At 34.6% G+C, this 19,116-nt stretch overlaps 1 protein-coding gene across 1 annotated transcript in view; it reads right to left on the bottom strand.

Annotated features, from left to right (window-relative positions):
* Nucleotides 1–19,116, bottom strand: part of ST8SIA4 (ST8 alpha-N-acetyl-neuraminide alpha-2,8-sialyltransferase 4) — a 130,814-nt gene that overhangs the window by 91,828 nt on the left and 19,870 nt on the right. The window contains exon 3 of the mRNA XM_074205843.1: nucleotides 8,222–8,479. Within this exon, the coding sequence (XP_074061944.1) occupies nucleotides 8,222–8,479 (258 nt within the window). The remainder of the gene's footprint in view (nucleotides 1–8,221; nucleotides 8,480–19,116) is intronic.

Genomic DNA, 19,116 nt, shown 5'->3' with positions numbered 1-19,116 from the left:
GATGAAAATTACCTTAGATGTCATTTAGTCCCCTTTCCATTTGATAGCTAAGAAAATTGAGGCCCAGAGAGAAGTAATTTGCCCAAGGAAACAAAGCAAACTTTGGACAGAGATATAAAACCAAGTCCTTTGCATACATGTCCCTCAGGACTACAAAACAATCTCTGTCCTTAATTGTGCTTTCTTGGAAGCCCAAGCTACCGTTACCATCAAGGAGTTCTTAGTGTCCTTCCTCTTTAAATGATTTTGTATATATTTTCCATTTACTGATCTAAGTACTTTTCCTTCCATTAGAATATAAGCTTCCTGAGAGAAGAGAATGCCACATTTCTGTGTTTGTAGCCACAGTGCCTGGAGCATAGTATCAGAATCAAATTATTTCTAAGTTTGATGCAAATTCAAAGTCCAGGTAACTCAAAAAATACATGTGACAAGTAGTTATGCTACTTTTGCTTAAAGGTAAACTAATTCAATTTCTGAATTGTTCTAATTGTTAAGAATATGTTTCCTTTATCAATGCTACATTTCTTTCATATGTTTTGTCCAGTTATCTCCACCCCACCAGAAGTTAGGATTCTACTTATGGCTTCTTGCAACCCATGTAGCACAAGTGGTTCCATCAGTGTGAACGTTTCCTTCATTGATACATATAAAAAACTTCTTTATGCCTTGGTTGATAGTCTCTAAAAGTGGTTATGATAGAAAAATTCTTCAACAAAGAAACTTGGTCATGTTTCACTTCACTCTTGTTTGGAATCTCCTTCCAGATTCCTCCTCTTACTCCTCATCTGAGGTATTACCACCCAATAATACTAAGACCTACTACCCTACTAAGACCCTTCTCTTAACTGTTGACTCCCTCCAGAGGAACAATCATTTTAGGAAGCCCCTCACCATGCTTTATCTTACTACCAGCCTGACTCTCCTTCTGATTTTTACCTGCCAAACTGTACGTTCCCTGTCCTCAAACCCCAGTTTCACCTCCCCTTTATAGGCTATTTTCCCCATTTGAATGAGTACTCAATATTCAAAAAGTTCCTGGCTTAGAAGAATTGTTTTAAAAATTTCTTATCTATTTATTGCCCTATCTATCTATCTATCTATCTATCTATCTATCTATCTATCTATCTATTTCAGTCTTTGTTCCTATTTCTTCCCTTAGAGCAAAGTAAGTTTTATCCCAGAGCAGATACTTAATAATAAATATTATTGAATTGAATAAACTGAATTGAAGTAAAAATAAAGAGCATGATTCAGATCATAAATATAAAATTTATTATTGCCTGTCATATTCCATCATCATAAGAGCAAAGTTAAATTAATCAATCAATTAAACTATTTTAAGGGCCTATTTTGTGCCAGACACATCGTACAAGTAGAAAGAATAAAGCAATCACTAGTCACAAAGAACTTAATTCTAATTGACTTCACATCATTTAGTTACATGAGATCATAGATACACAAGATTAGATACATGAGATCATAGGTAGAAAAATATCCTGCTCATCTTTTGGTTCAGAAGGGACCAAGATGTAGTTCCCCAAGAATTTCAGTATTTCTCTTTCTTGTCACTAGCTCTGTCCACATCCAAAATTGTCACTATCTACCAGTAAGTCTTTATTCAGATTAGCTCTGGGCAAGGAAAGCAGTAATATAAATTACTGTACACAACTCCATTAGAGTGACTGTAACATAAATATGCCCCACATTGCCAACAAAATGTCTCTTTCAGTCAAATGAGAAAGCAAATTAGCAATCCACCACTAAAGAAATGTCCATGTTTTAAGATAGACAACTTTTATCTGCAATGGGATGTGTATTTTGTAAGTTTTACAAGTTGTCACTTTTTAAATAAATTTCCACTTAGTGATTTCCTCTGTAAAAAAAAAACAAAAAAACAGTGACCTTCAGTTATGGATATTTCCAACTGGTAAGTGACTGAAAAGAGGCAGCATCTCTACTCTCATTTTCACAATTAAGCACCTGGAAAAAAATTGTCAGCAGCTACTGCCCCCCACTTTCTCTCTTCTCACTCATTCTTCAGTCTCATGCAAAGCTACTTCTGATCTCACCATTCAATGAAAGCTTTTTTCTCAAAAGTTTCTGGTGATCACTTAACTGTCCATTCTATTTGGCACTTTCTTAGTTCTTATCCTTTTTGACCTTTCTGTAGCACTTAAGACTCTGCAATACCAGCTACTCTGTAATACTAACTTCTGGGACAATATCAATATCCCCTTCATAATTTTCCATGTCATTTTTTTCTTGGAGTTGTCCTACTAACATTTTGACTGCTTCTTCTCTGTCTCCTTAACTAGGTAATTATTTATATCCTACACTTTAACCATAGTTTAAATTCTCTCTCCCTATTCAGTCTTTCATCTCCTCTACATCTCTTTGATCAAATCATCAGATCCCATGGACTCAACTATCATTTCTATCCAAAATGACTGCAAGATCTATGGCATTCATTAAGCGCCTACTATGTTTCAGGCTTTATGTCACTAAAAATAAAATCATCACTACTCAAAATGTAAATTTATTTGTAATGAAAATATATACATATTTAATTAAGGAGCAAATATAGAGAGACAGACAGATAGATAAAGACATCTATATCTAGAGATATAGATAATCTATATAGAGATAGATAGATCTCCGTAGATCTATCTCTATATAGTTCTACATTTGTATGGATATGGATATCTAGATAGATAAAGTTTTATATATCTAGACCAGGGCTGTCCCATCTTAGGGTATCTTAGGGTTGCATCAAAATAAAATAATTATTTGAGGGCTACACCCAGAATAAAAACTACACTACACGAAGATAATAGTTAACTTGTAGATTTACCTTAGTTAGGTTTAGCAAGTGTTAGGAAAAGTCATGCTACTTTTAACTTCTTAGAGATGGGAAATGCACATCATCAATATGACATCTAAAGGGGCAAATCATGAAAGCAAACACAAAGCAACAAAGGGACAACACAATGGTATAAATGTAGGTGCATACTGAGTAGTCTGCATGATACAGATGGAATGCATCCCACAGATCAATTGAAATTTCCATGTGATATGTTCCATCCATAATACTTTAAGAAAATTAACATCAATGAGATTATTTATTAGTAATGAAATTAAAAAACTAATATGCATTCCATGCAAAATATTATTTTACTTTTTTGCTTGTGAAAATTAAAACTCACAGACTGGCCACATAAAATTGTACTGTGAGTCACATGCAAGTCGCAGGGTGTATTTTGGATAGCCCTTACCTAGATATAGATACATATGTCTTATCTATATCTATCTATTTATTATATATCTAGGTTTGTTCCTAGTTGCTCCTCAATTAATCAATAAATATTTATTGAAAATTAATACATGTCAGGCACTGTGCTAGTCACACAGGAGGATCAAAAAGACAAAAACATAAATAATCCCTTCCCTCAAAAGTTTGCAGTCTATCAAACATACACACACACACACACACACACACACACATATACATTTCATACAAGGTGGTGAATGTGAGTGGGAGAGGGGGTATTACCAGACAGAAGATTCAAGAAGGCTTTCAAAGAATTACATAATTTGAGAGCTGTAAGGAAACTTAGTGACCATTTAATCTAACCTATTAAAAAATCTCCACTTTAACACTCAATAAATGATTGTCTAAGTCTCCACTTAAAGGCCTAGGATGACAAAGTCTACCACCTCTCAAGGCATCCCATTTTATTTTGGGATGATTCTAATTGTTAACCAGTTATTTTGGTTCTTGTTTTTGCAGACATCAAATCAAATCAAAATTTTACTCTTTGTAACTTTTACCCATTGTCCTTTGTTCAGAATTTAAGGGATAAAACAAGTCTAATTCTTGTTCCCTATGACATCTCTTCAAACACTTGTGGTTATCACATCATCCCCTGTCATCTCCCTAAATCCTAAGTATTCTCTCTTCTGGAGTAAACATCTGCATTGCAGTTTCTTTAACTAATCTTCACATGACTTGGATTCAACATTTTCATCATCTAGGCTAACTTCCTCCGGACACACTTTTCAGCTAATCAATATTTTTTCTTAACATGTTGAATGTAGAACTAATCAGGGACATTAGCAAAGTCTTAGGAGAGGAGCTTAGATTCTGATTTGATCTGAACCTTGAAGGAAATTTTGAATTTTAAGCTACAGGAGAGAGGAGAGTGAGAGGCCTGTAGGTGAAGGGTATGGCTAATGGAAAGGTGCAGAGATATGGGAAATGGAGTGTTCTATCAACATAGAATTAAGACTGGATTAGGGGCAGCTAGGTGGCACAGTGGATAAAGCACTGGCCCTGGAGTCAGGAGTACCTGGGTTCAAATCCAGTCTCAGACACTTAATAATTACCTAGATGTGTGGTCTCAGGCAAGCCACTTATCCCCATTTGCCTTACAAAAAAAAAAACAACAAAAACTTATTTAAAAAGACTGGATTAGCTGGATACCATTTTGTAGCAGAATAATGTGAAATAAGTTTTGTCATCTATTCTCTAATTGAAGATCTCCAGCAATCTTTGTCTTTATGATAGCACCACAGGGGTTTTTAATCTGGATAGAAGTACCTTTCGCAGAAATAGGGTTGTTTATAACAGGGCTGAATTTTGGACACATTTAATTCCAATCCTTCATCACCAGTTGCCTATTAGACAACTTCAACAATTTCTCTTAATCATCCCATTAGCACCAAATTTTCAGAGTTGTGAGGATAATTTTTACAAACCATAAAGCATTATATGAATTATCATCATCATCAATCAAAATCTCAAAATCATCATATCTAAAATGGATGTCATTGTTGGGCTACAAACTGAGTACTACCTATGCTATTAAATTATTAAAACAAAATCAACAGCTAAAACTTATAATACAATGAAATTAAGACAAACACAGGAAGATCTGCAATGACTGGAGAATGCCAGGAATCTGAACAAGGATATATGATATCTATCCTCCCCCCAAGCCCCCCCACCCTGCCCAAGTTCCCCAGGGATAGCTATATAGAGGTATGAGTCTAGAAATTAGATCTTCAACCAAGATACTATTCTCAGAGGGGAAAGATAGACAGGATATGAATATTGCTAGTCATTGTTCTAATTATACCACTTAGGGGTGTGTATCCAAGCCGAGATAAGCAGAGGTAAAAATAGTGAAAACTAACAGAGATCCAAATAACAGACAGTATAATAATAATCTAAGCTGCAGACAGTAGAAACCTAGAGGAGACTAGAGTACAAAGGGAAGAAAACTCATCCTTTGAGTAGTATTGGGAAGCATAACCAGTCACTGGAGAACTAAGATCATAAGATCAACATTTTTGAGGTAAAAGAGAACTTGAAAATTGCACCACCCACCCCATTCCTCTCCAAGACATAGAAAAGGAAATTAATGCATAGAAAGGTTTATTGACTTGTCCAAGGTTAAATGAGTAGTAAATATTTAAGATTAGATTCTTCAGACTTCAAGTCCAGTGCCCTTCCCACTGACCTGTTGTGTCCTTTTTGGTTAGACTACATCTTGAGCATTCAGTTTGAGGAACCACATTTTGAAAAGGACTAGAGAGTGCCCAGAAAAGGGCAACAAATATTTTAAAGGGCCTCAAGTGTATGACCTAATGGCACAAGCTGAAAAAAATTGGAAAGAGAAGGCTCTGGGAACAAGATAAATTTCTTGAAGTATTTTCCCTCTGGGCAAGTGGAAGAGGGATTAAACTCCCCTCTGCTTTTTTTTTTCCCCTGAACCTAGAGAACAAAATTAGTAGTAATGTTGGAAGTTGCAAAGATGCAAATTTAAACTTGATATAAAGACTTCATAACAACTAGAGTTATTCAAATTTAGAATGAACTATTTCAAGGGTGGTGGGTTCTCACTTTGAGGTCTTTAATCAATGGCTACATGACAACATGCTGATTATGTCATAGGGAAGATTGTTTTTTCCTAATATAGGGTGTACTAGATAATCATGAGATCTTGTCCAACTCTGAAAAATCTGTTTCTTGGAAGCAGGTAGAAACAGTGAACTAGAGGACTGAAAAATTTCAATTATTTGAATCTAAGGTACAAGTCCGAAAATCTAGTCACAGAAGAGATGCAAGTACTAAGGTTAGATCAAGGCAGCTACTAACTTATATCTTTATCACACATCTAGAGACAAGATTAGATACTAGGTTCCAGGAAAGACTGAGCTATAATTAGGTAAGTTAAATTTGCTTGGCAATCAGAAGATAACCAGAGTGGGGACTTATCCCACTTCTCAATTCTATTTAGTTTTAATTCCTCCATTTTATACCCTAACTTCATATCAGGTCTGAATGATCCCTATTTCAGACTTTTCCTTGAGCCCAAATTATATCTTCTCTACAATTCTTTTGAAACTTTCCACTGTCTAGTTAACCATCTGTTTGAACTTATTCTATAATCTTCTGTTTCTGATGTTTGTATCTTCTGACTATATTGCTAAATCTACTGATTATACTTTTCAAATGGCAAATCATTAGTATAGTTACTTGTTTTAAGGTTAATTGCTAATGATTGATTTGACCATAATAAAAGTCACAGCAATTATTCATATCCTCTTCCTTTGCACAACATAAAAAACAAAACAAAACAAAACAAAACAAAAACTATTATAAGAGCAGAAATTCTTTCCCTGACCACATTTGGGAATTAAAATCTATCCTGTCTTTAAGGTGGAGTTTAGAGGGAAAATTGAAGTTTAATATAAATTCTCAAATTACAAATACATCATTAAGTTTCTTGAGAATTTAAGAAACTTAATCCTTACCACAATTTTCCTGTAAACAAAATGAGTTTAGAAGCCTATTTTATACCCATTAATCAGGGGCTATCATATTAAAAGGATTTTTTCATTTTTAGAAGTCAAAATTAATTTTAATGATATAAAATCTAATCTATAGGTTATATTTTAATAATGAAGAGTTAAAAATGGTTATGGCAACCTGAAAACAGGTTAGATCAAAGTTCCTAGCTATTTACAAAATAATAATTCATTTCACATTTTGCTTTAAAGTTAATGTTTACAAAATATGCCCTTTAAGCAAATCACAAAGAGATATATAATACATGAATCATTACCTTCATTTTCCAGACAAAGAAACTGATTCTCATAGGATAAATGATGTGGCCATTCAGTGTCATAAGCTAACTTGTACCAGAATTAGAATTTAAATCAAGGCTCCTTTTTTTCTGACACCAGCACATTTCTCTTTAGTCTTTACTAACTTGGGAAATTCTGTTTTACAAATGAATTTCAACAAGGTCCATCTTGTCTTGGTGCTTTGTTATGGCAATGAAGTTTAATACAGCCAATATCTCTAATATGACTCATACCAGTCCTACTAGTGTTTTTTAAAAAAATCAACTTTTCTCAATTACTTCACTCATCAAATAGAATAAAATATTACTTTTTTATGGTCCTAAGCCCAAATAACTAATACATAAAAAGTAGCACACATATATAATAGCAGCACAAAGAAAATTAATGGAATTATGTTCCAAATGTTAAGGACAGATTTGTTTCACATTATTCAAAAATTAAGCTAAATGATGTCATAGAATAAAGGACAATGTTTTCTTACAACTGACTCTGGAGTGAGAAGATGTGGACTCAAATGCTACCTCTGATGTTTAACTACTTGTTTGACACTGGAAAAGTCACATAACCTCCTTGGACTTCTGAGAGGTTCAAAATGAAAGGTTTAACAAGATAGTGTCTGAGGTCCCATCCAGTTATGAATCTATGATCCTATGATCTGATATTTTATTGAAGCATTACCTAAATACTTCTCATAATTTGAATATAAGATATGAGTAATGTAACATCTTATAATCAAAAGTGCGACATTACAGATTAAATCATTTCCCTCTATACTCTATTAAATCTTTTAACAGCAAAAATGTAAATTTTGAATAAAAAACATGATTTGAATCTCACTACCACAACTGTAAGCATCTCTCATTTCCATGACAAGAGAATTCATTTTCTGTATAAGAATAAATGTAAATTTCAACACCACAAAGTAAAAGATATCACTTCAGATAAATATCTCTTTAAGCTGAATAATCCCTGAAAATGACATTGGGCTAAACATTTTTGCCAATTTTCTCTTTCCTTGATAACCGATTTTAGAATGAGTTATAATCTGAAGGAAGCAATGAAAACTCACCTTATCACAAAGTCGTGATTGTCAATCTCTTTTCCACATCCACTGTCCAACAGAATCCCAGAATTTCCAACCACTGCACATGTCTTAAATCGACGGTTTTTCATTGGTGAAACTTCAGGAAGGAGGCTATGCAATTCCTGAGAAACATTTAGGGTACGGCGCCTGTCTAATACATAGTGTAATACATCTCCAGGCTTAAAACTGCTCTTGACCACAGAAATGTCTCTTTCTGCATCCAGGAAGCGAAGTATGTTTTTCCTGTATTCAGAACACAAACAATGGTTCCATTAGAATTCAACTCATTACTATCACATTTTAAAAAGTATAATACTGTGAAATAGCTAATTATAAATATTATCTTATTATTTGGTGATATCATTCAAATTTACCTTCCAAAAAAAGTTGTTTCCCCATGAAAATAATGATTAAAATATCACTGTGCACTATTAGTCCCGTGATAGCAGAGTCAGTGCCTTATTTATTTTATATACCCAATATGACTTAGAACAGTGACTTGCACATAGTAAACATTGACTAAAATCTGGGATTGAATAAATTTAGCCATCTACTAATTCAAAGTTTAATATTGGAACAAAATAAAAGCTAGTTGAGTTGACTGTACTTAAAATATTGTTGCCTACCTTATTAGCACAAGTTAAGAAGTTTGTGCTATAGGCTAAAGTTTGCATTAGGCATTTAGAATTTTATTATTATGTACGCAAATAAAACTACCTTTGGAGCTTTTGCAAATTACTATGTCAAAACCATCAGGCAAAATCAACTCTAAGCCTCACTAGAGAACTAAACTATATACATATGTATATTTATATGTACACACATATGTGCATATTTATGCATATATTATATGATTGTCAGTCTATATTGTCACTAATGATGATGTTTTCTATACTATCCACAACATAACTGGGGTAGAGAATTCAAATTTTGTTCAGTAGCTCCAAAATATAAAAGATGCTAATAGCACTTTTACTTTCTTAACAGGTAGCAGTAGTTAGTACCAAATTGGGAAGAATAATTCACTAAAATACTAAGTTTTAGTATAGCATATCCTATATCTTCATGTAGAATGGAAAAATCCTGCATGTCCCTTACCCCAAACCTGGCAGCAGTCTCTTTTATAGCAAAAACCCATTGGTCATTCTTCTCTACCTACTCATGCCATAAGGACTTTTTCTATCCCACTTCCAACTCCTTAAACACACACACACACACACACACACACACACACACACACACACACACAGACAGAGGATGAATTCCTTTAAGTGGAATTGTATGTTGACATTTGAAATCTCAACCTTATGCTTAAATTATCTCTCTCTCAGTCTCTCTCTTCTCTCTAGTCTCTGTTTCTCTCTTCTATTTAAGGGAACCTTTATTATTGTTTCTTGTCCTCATCATGTTGAGTGATACTTGTTCTGAGCAAGCAAATTGCTAGCTATGATTCTAATACTACTTTTCCTCCAAGCTCCAAGTCCTTTACATCAGCTTGTGAGAAAAAGATCAGAAGATATAAATAAGGAAGAATAAGTCTGTATAGCTGTCTGTAGTGCTGAGAGGAAAGGAGTTCAAGATCTAGTTAATTAGCACTCTGACCTTGAGAAAATCAACTATCTTCAAAGTCTAGTTTTTTCTATTGTTTTGTTTACAAATCAGTAATCCTGCAACACCTCAAAGAATTTTTGTGAATTCCTAATAATGACAATAACCATAACAACAATCTAAATAATAGCTATCATTTTTATAGTGTTTGCTTTATAACATTTGCAAAATGTTTTACAAACTTAATTTTATTTATCTTCATATCCCTGGAAGGTAGGTGATATTAATAGCACCATTTTACACAAAAATATGTGAAATAACTTTGAAAAATAAAAGGGACTATAAAATGACACCTATTATTTAATCGCCCTGTTAGCACACATTTGACCAGTCCAGGAAATTAATGATCTTAGGATCTGACTGTGACTAGAGGGCCCTGGTAAGCAAAAATGGCTTCAAAATTTTAAATAGTCAGGGGCTTTAAAAATTATTTATTTTCTTATGAACTCTTAGCTAACTGCCACAAAACTAGACCCAACATGATAAAAATGGTTGGAGTATGTTCCTGGGGTTAAAAACAAAAGAAAAAAACTGCTCTTTTTAATTCTATATCTTATATAGCCAAAATATTTGAGAAGGTAGTTGGAAAACAGAGAAATAATAATAATTCTGAATTAATCCCTCAAAATCATCATAATTGTATGACTTTCTTCAGAAAGTTCTTCTTCATATTTGTCCAAGACCTGCTGTTCTCATTTCTGTTTGCATTAGTACCATTTCTATATCCTGAGGCTACCTGTTGGAACCTAAGATCTTAGAGCTCAAATGTAGCGGTAGTTACACTGTCTCTGAGAGAAAATGGTTTGTTACAGAAATGGGAAGAGATCTAGAGGATGATTTGTCATGTAAAAAAACAAGTGATGGGGGGGTGGAGCCAAGATGGCAGCATGAAGGCAGCATTTCCCAGGAATTCCTTCTCCCCCAAACTCCAAAAATGAACAAATTATGACTCTAGCCTAAATTTAGAGGAGCAGGATCCACAGAAAGACTGAGTGATGCATTTCCCCAATCCAAGATAACTTAGAAGTTCCTCAGGAAAGGTGTGTTTCACCAGGACTGGGAGTTGGAAAAAGCCCCAATCTCCTGCACAGCCTCAGAACAGCTTGAAGGGGCAGGGAGAGAATTCTGCTACACCAGAATGAGTGTGGAGTGAGGGAGCACTGGCTGCAGAACCTGCAGTGAGAATCTGGAGAAAGTAGCCTGCACCTCCAGAGCACAGCCCTCAGATGGTAAGGGGATCAGGGAAGACTGCAGAAATTTCTCTGCTCTCCCTAGGTGTAGGATTCTGTTCTTTGCCCACACTCAGATTCAGGTTGTAGTTTGGGCTTCCATACCAAGATAACTAAGCAGGAATCCTCCTTACAGCCCCAGGGTAGAGGGAAGTATGGTGGTCATCTACATATCAAAGCATAGGCAAGACAGCATAGGACCTTGGAGGAATAAAGGTTCCAGTGGGGTGTTCCCCACACACACACACACACACAAAAACCCAAAGCCTTGGAAGTGCTCTAAATTAGTCTTGGGCTGTGGAAATGAGTAAACAACAGAAAAAGATAATCTGACCATAGAAATGTAAAATGGGCTCAGACTATGGATGAGTTCAAAAAGAGACTTTGAAAAGCAATTAAGGGAGGTGGAGGAAAAATTAGGAGGAGTAAAGAAAGCAATACAGAAAAATCATGAAAAGCAAATCAACAGCTTGGTGAAAGAAATACAAAAAATACTGAAGAAAATAATATTGTGAAAACCAGTTCAGGTCAAAGGGAAAAAGCAAAAGAAAAGGCAAATGAAGAGAAGAATGCCTTAAAAACCAGAATTGGCCAGCTGGAAAAGGAGATAAAAAAAACTCTGAAGAAAATAACTCCTTCAAATGCAGAATGGATCTAAAGGAAGCTGATAACTTTGCAAGAAATCAGGAAGAAATAAAACTTTTCCAAAAAAAAAAGTCAAAAATTAGAAGAAAATGTGAAATATCTCATTGGAAAAACAACTGACCTCAAAAACAGATCCAGAAGAAAATAATTTAAAAATTACTGGGTTATTTGAAAGCCATGATCAGGAAAAGAGCCTAGACTTCATTTTTGAAGATATATAATACAGCCAAATTGCCCTGAGATCCTAGAAGCAGAGGGTAAAATAGAAGAGATCCCAAAAGAAACCCTTCCAGGAATATTATAGCCAAATTCCAAAACTCCCAAATCAAAGAGAAAATTCTAAAAACTGCCAGAAATAATTCAACTACTGAGGCTCCATAGTTAGGATTACACAGGATCTGGCAGCATCTACATTATGGGTTTGTAGGGATTGGAATATGATATTCCAGAAAGCAAAAGATCTTGTTTTACAGCCAAGAATCAACTATCCAGCAAAACTGAACATACTCTTTCAGGGGAAAAGATGGACTTTCAATGAAACAGGGGAATTTCAAACTTTGCTATTGAAACAACCAGAGCTGAACAGAAAGTTTGAACTATAAGTACAGCCCTCTGGTAAACCATAGAGGGGGTGGATGAGAAGGACTAAACTATGAAGAATTTAATTTTACTGAATTGTTGTATTCCTGCGTGGGAAGAAGATATTGATATATGAATTTTCTCATTTATAAGAGCTGTTAGAAGGAGCATGTGTAGACAGGACACAGAAAGGAGCTGAATACAATGGTATGATATAGTCAAAAGATGGAGTCAATAGGTGATAAAGGAAAGTACTGGGAAGGTGGGAAAGGAGATGAAGAAGAAGCTAAGAAATTTCAGCTAAGAGTCAAGAGAAAGCTTTTTCAATGAAATGGAAAGGGGGAAGGCAAGGAGGAATGAGTGAGCCTTTATTCTCATCAGGAAATGGCTCAGAGAGGAAATAACATATACTTAATAGGGTGAGGAAATCTATCTTATCTTAGAGAAAAATGAGAAGAAAGGGATGGGATAAGGGGGAGTGGGGGGAGGGAAGGGGAGAATAGGTGATAGAAGACAAGGAAGATCGAGGGAGAGGGTACTCAGTTACAGCACACTTTTGTACAGGACCAGAATGAAAAGAGAGAGAGGAAAATAGACTAAATGAGAATGGAGAGGAGTAGAGCAGAAGTACAGCTAGTAATAGCAACTGTGGGAAACTATTGAAGCAACTTCTCTGGTGGATTTAAGATAAAGAAAGCAACTCACCACAGAGACAGAGTTATTGGAATCTGAACACAGACTGAAGTACATCTTTTTTTTTTCTCTCCCTCTCACTATCCTTGAGGTTTCTCATCTTCTTGGGGGTTTTATGTTTACTCTTATTACAAAATTATTGTAATAATAGTAATAATAAATTAAAGTTCACTTGCAAAAAAAAGAATAAGTGATAATGAATGAATAGCCTCTAAGCTCCATGGGGATCAAGCTAATGTCAGGGGAATGTCAGAAAGGTCCACATTATATTGGTTGAATACAGTATGGAGATTCTATATATGTATGTGAACAAGAATCACAAAACGAAAATAGAGATGGATGGGTTACAAATGTCTTAACTGGAATACTCACATGGACAACATCATAAATTAATAAATTAAAAGGATTAAAAAGTGTTAAGCCCTTAATATAAAAATCTTATACTTAAACTGAGAATTTTAAAATTTATTTTTAAATTTAATTTAATATAGGACAGACTCCAGAAAGAACATTGGTATAAGAAAATTAAAAGTTTGAAGAAACCTCAGTCTTTCTACCTCAAAACCCTCATTTTTCCAATGTAGAAATTAAAGCTCATAGAGGTTAATGAACATGTCCAAGGTCACATAAGGTGTAAGTAGACTACCCATAAGGAAGGATTTGAGTTTATTCTAACTCCAAAACCAGTAAGCACTCCACTGCATCATAGTCTCTCATGGAAGTTCTAACTTTTAGCTATATCCCTAATACTTGGGATATTCTCACAAACTCTGTTAGTCTTTACATTGCTTCCATGGTATATGTTGATCTCAGTTGAATGTGATGAGAGATAAATATTATCCTTACAGAATAAAAATAAAATATAAAAGATAGAAAAATTACATAATAAGATAACTGTTTATTTTCCCTAAATTGAAGGGAATAGACTTTGGTCTTTGTTCAAACTCCACAATTCTTTATCTGGAGACAGATGATATTCTCCATTGCAGATAGTCCAAAATTGCCCATGGTTGTTGCACTGATGGAATGAGCAAGTCCATCTTGGTTGATCATCACCCCCACATTGCTGTTAGGGTGTAGAATGTTTTTCTGGTTCTGCTCATCTGACTCAGCATTAGTTCATGCAAATATTTCCAGGCTTCCCTGAATTCCCGTTACTCCTGGTTTCTAATAGAACAATAGTGTTCCATGACACACACATAGCACAGTTTGTTAGGCCATTCCCCAAATGAAGGGCATTCACTTAATTTCCAATTCTTTGCCACCACAAACAGGGCTGCTATGAATATTTTTGTACAAGTGATGTTTTTACCCTTTTTCATAATCTCTTCAGGGCATAGACCCAGTAGTGGTATTTCTGGACTAAAGGGTATGCACATTTTTGTTGCCCTTTGGGCATAATTCCAAATTGCTCTCCAGAAAGATTGGATGAGTTCACCAACAATGTATTAGTGTCCCAGATTTCCCACATCCCTTCCAACACTGACCATTGTCCTTTCTGGTCATATTGACCCGTCTGAGAGGTATGAGGTGGTATCTCAGAGGTGCTTTAATTTGCATTTCTCTAATAAGTAATGATTTAGAGCAATTTTTCATATGACTATGGATTTCTTTGATTTCCTCAGCTGTGAATTGCCTTTACATTTCCTTTGATCATTAGTGAATTGAGGAATGGCTTTTTTTTGAAAATTTGACTCAGTTCTCTATGTATTTTAGAAGTGAACCCTTTGTCAGAAATACTAGTTGCAAAAATTGTTTCCAATTTATTACATTTCTTTTGATCTTGGTTACAGTGGCTTTGTCTGTGCAAAAGCTTTTTAATTTAATGTAATCAAAATTATCTGGTTTGTTTTTAATGGTGTTCTCCATCTCTTCCTTGGTCATAAACTGCTTCCCTTTCCATTGATCTGATAGGAAAACTACTCCTTGATCTTCTAGTTTGCTTATAATATCGTTTTCTATGTCTAAATTCTCTATTCATTTTGATCTTTTCTTGGTATAGGATGTGAGGTGTTGTTCTAATCGAAGTTTCTTCCATACTAACTTCTAATTTTTCCAGCAGTTTTTAATCAAATAGAGAGTTTTTATCCCAATAGCTGGACTCTGGGTTTATCAAATAGCAGGTTACTATAACCATTTCTTGCTATTGTACCTAGTCTATTCCACTGGTCTAACACTCTATGTCTTAGCCAATACCAGACAGTTTTGATGACTGATGCTTTATAATATAAATTTAGATCTGGTAGGGCTCAGCCACCTTCTTTCTCACTTCTTTTCATTGAATTCCTGGAAATTTTTGAGTTTTTATTTCTCCATATAAATTTACTTTTATTATTTTTGAACTCATTAAAATAATTTTTTTGGAATTTTGATTGGTAGGGCACTAAACAAGTAGTTTAGTTTTGGTAAAATTGTCATTTTTACTATGTTAGCTCAACCTATCCATGAGCAGTTGATGCTTGTCCAGTTATTTAAATCTGATTGTCATAAAATTTCAATGTCTCCCTAGGACAAAATATAGACTTTCCCTCTTGACATTGCAAGCCCTCCATAATATAACGCAAGTCCATGTTTTCAGACTTCTTGCCATTTACATCCCTCATGCACGCTATCTCATAGTCAAACTGTCCCATTGTCATTCCTGAAATTCAGCACCACAGGTTCCATGACTACATACATGGCTTTGTAAAGTCTGGAAGAAATTCTTTCCATGCAGATACATATTAGAATCTCTCTAGCCTTTAAGACAGCTCATTTGCATTCTACAGTGAGTTCTTCTTTATCCTTAAATAGTTTAGTCCTCTCCCCTTCTTCAAATTATCATAAGTACTTTTAACACTCCACTCCCCACTAAAGTAATGTAATGTAAGTTCATTGAAAACTAGGACTGATTGTTTCCAACAACCTAGCATAGTCCTTTGAAGATAGAAGGAATTAATAAATGCTTATTGGATTGAGCTGGATAGGCATGAATTGGGTTAGATTGGTTTGTACTGAAAGGAATTCAAAGTAAATGAACTCTGGTGATAAAATTCTATCATTATGAATATAATCTAGTCATTTAGGTCATTACCAATATTCCATAACATTAATCCTCTTTCTCCACAAAAGCTATTCAGTTTATAACTAAAGTTATTATAATTCTATACTGTAAAGTTTTAAATGTTCTAATTATTTATTGATGTTGTTGGTTGTTCTTTGTTCTCAAAAAAGATCCTGACATCAGGAAGGTGATGCCATGACATGTACATGAATTGGATTTCAGTGAGGGGTTGGTGTGCTAACTCACCATCCTCACTTTCTCCTCCAGAGTCATTTGGGTACAGTCACCAGATATGGATCAGGGAGACTGGAAATGACCCTGAAAGTGAGGCAATTGATGTTAAGGGACTTGCCTAGCATCACACGACTAGTAAATGTCAAGTAACTAAGATCATTTGAACTCAGGTCCTCCTGACTCCAGGCTGTTTCTCTATCCACTCCCTCACCTACTCTCCATTGTGATTCTCAAAAGCAGAACTATTTGGGAGATAAAATTAACTAAATTACTCAATTGGGTATTGGTGATTTGAAGTGATTTTAATGCCAAAAAAGAACTGTGTATTATAAGTAAAAACTATGGGAATTCTGAACACCAGAACTCTTCGGTGGTTTGAGTGGAAATAGTTAATGGTTGAGTTATGGAATGACCTGTGGAAATGCAAAATTAGAAGGTATGATTATACTTCAACCTATACAAGGGTTAGATTCCTGAATAAGGACATCCAGAATTGAGTCAACACTGTTTCTGGTGGTCCTAGAGTAAAAGTTTTGGTTTTATCTAAAAGCATTGGCTGAGAGAGTTGTACTCTGAATAAGAATTTCAGAATAATATGTGGCAACATCTATTTGAAACTGGGACACTCAAAGATCACTGAAAATAGCCCAAGTACATCAGAAGAATGACTTGTCCCTATGTTCACGTACTCTAGCTCTGTATTTTCCTTTCACTGGTTTCCCAATACTTGTGATCTCTTATGTTCATCTACTCTTTCCACTGGCACTACGTTTGTTCAGATGTTTCCAAGGTTTATTAGGAAAATAAACTTCTTATGTCATTTCAATAAATGCTTTGATCTCTGTCCCCTGATAATTGAAAGGGGACCAGTGGAGATGTGAAATAATTTTTTTTTGGGGGGGGAGAAACATATAGCATTCCTTGAACACAAGGTTTCCATCTTTTGCTTCCAGAAACACAACTTATGAGTGGGAAAGGACAACAGTTTCTCAGAGACAGTGCTACAAATAAATGTCACTGAAAGAATGATAACCTGGGGGCAGCTAGGTGGTGCAGTGAATAGAGCACCAGCCCTGGAGTCAGGAGTACCTGAGTTCAAATTTGACCTCAGACACTTAATAATTACTTAGCTGTGTGGCCTTGGGCAAGCCACTTAACCCCATTTGCCTTGCAAAAACCTAAAAAAAAAAAAAAGAATGACAACCTGACTACTATATTTAGACTGGAACTGAGCCATTCAACAATTTAAAGGAAAAGCAAAAATAAAACCTGCCTGATTACAAGAAGTCAAGGGGAAAAATTATCTGAATCAGGAATAGTATCAACAAAAAGAAAACTAACCCAAATGTTAGAGTTCTAAAAAAGACATGAAGAATATTTAAAGGTTTGATTTTATTGTGAAAGAAAAGAGGAACTTACACATGACCCACTTCAAGGTTAAGTTTCCAACTGACTAAAAGCCGAATATATTTCCTGTGCTGACTTAGAAGCAATTGCCACCCCATCCCCACAAACAGCCCCAAACAAAGCAAAACCAAGTCTAAAACATTACTATTGTCTAAAGTCATTACTCTATATGCTTGCTCTGGATTGTTCTCTCTCTCTCTCTCTCTCTCTCTCTCTCTCTCTATATATATATATATATATATATATATATATATATTATATATATATACACACACACACATATACACACATATATACATATATGTATGTGTGTAATATGTAATGTGCGTATGTTTGGGTAAGGAGTAGGAAGCAAAATGAGACATTGATGTGATGTGGCAACTGAAAAAGAGAATGTGATCTTGAACTATTAAGATATATGGTTACCTTATTGCTTTGCTTTCCACTCCTTACCTTTTACAGACAAACTTTTCAGGTTAATTTTAACATATTAATTTAACATTAATATAGCATCCAGGAATAAAATTATAATTTAATTTTACTCTGTCAAGGTTGGTGGCATTATTATTTCTGAAGTATAGATTTTCTTTTGAAAGTTTTTAGAAAGGGCAGTTATATAGTGCAGAGGAGAGAGATTTGGGTCATCTTCCTGAGTGCAAATCTGGCCCCAGAAGGTTAACCAACTGTGTGACCTTGGGAAATTTACTTAACCTTATTTTCCTCACCTGTAAAATGACCAGGAAAAGAAAATGGTAAACCACACTAGTGTCTTTGCCAAGAAATATTATTTATGAATTGCTGTCAATTTAAAAATTTTCAAGAACTAATACTAATATTAAGCTCTTTTGTATCTTTACAGAGCATAGATCTGAATATACTTAAGGATAAAATACCATTACTGAATGGAAAGCACATGGTACTGTGAAAAACCAGTGCCTCTTGAATTAGAAGGTTGCCTCATGTGTAATATGTGTGTGATTAAAGCAAGTCACCTAATTATGATGACCTCAGGTTCCTCTACTGTGAAAAGAAGAAGAAGCATTCTGAGGTCCATTCAACCTTCATATACTAGGATCATATATACATAATGCTTAATGATTGGAATAATAATGACTTTAAAATTCATTTGAAAAGTCAACTCAAGATCAGACTTTTTTAAAAATTCTAAATATTTTATTAATATACAGCAAGCTTACTTAATAACCACTAATCATTGACAGTTATAGACTTTAATTTTATGAACTATTTGTTCATTGTAAATTTTTAAACAAATTATTTCTTTATTGCAAAGACCTGACAACTAAATACATTACTCAAGATTGGCACAGTATGTTATTGCAGATTTCATTCTAGGTTTAATTCTTAAGAAGGAAACCATAAAATGACAGCATAAACTTTCTATTCATACTATCAGTTGCAATAATTTAGTATCAATCACCTTC

The sequence above is a fragment of the Macrotis lagotis genome, chromosome X (assembly GCF_037893015.1).
Source record: "Macrotis lagotis isolate mMagLag1 chromosome X, bilby.v1.9.chrom.fasta, whole genome shotgun sequence".
In the NCBI taxonomy this organism is placed as follows: domain Eukaryota; kingdom Metazoa; phylum Chordata; class Mammalia; order Peramelemorphia; family Peramelidae; genus Macrotis; species Macrotis lagotis.
This window is presented reverse-complemented; position numbering and strand designations above follow the sequence as displayed.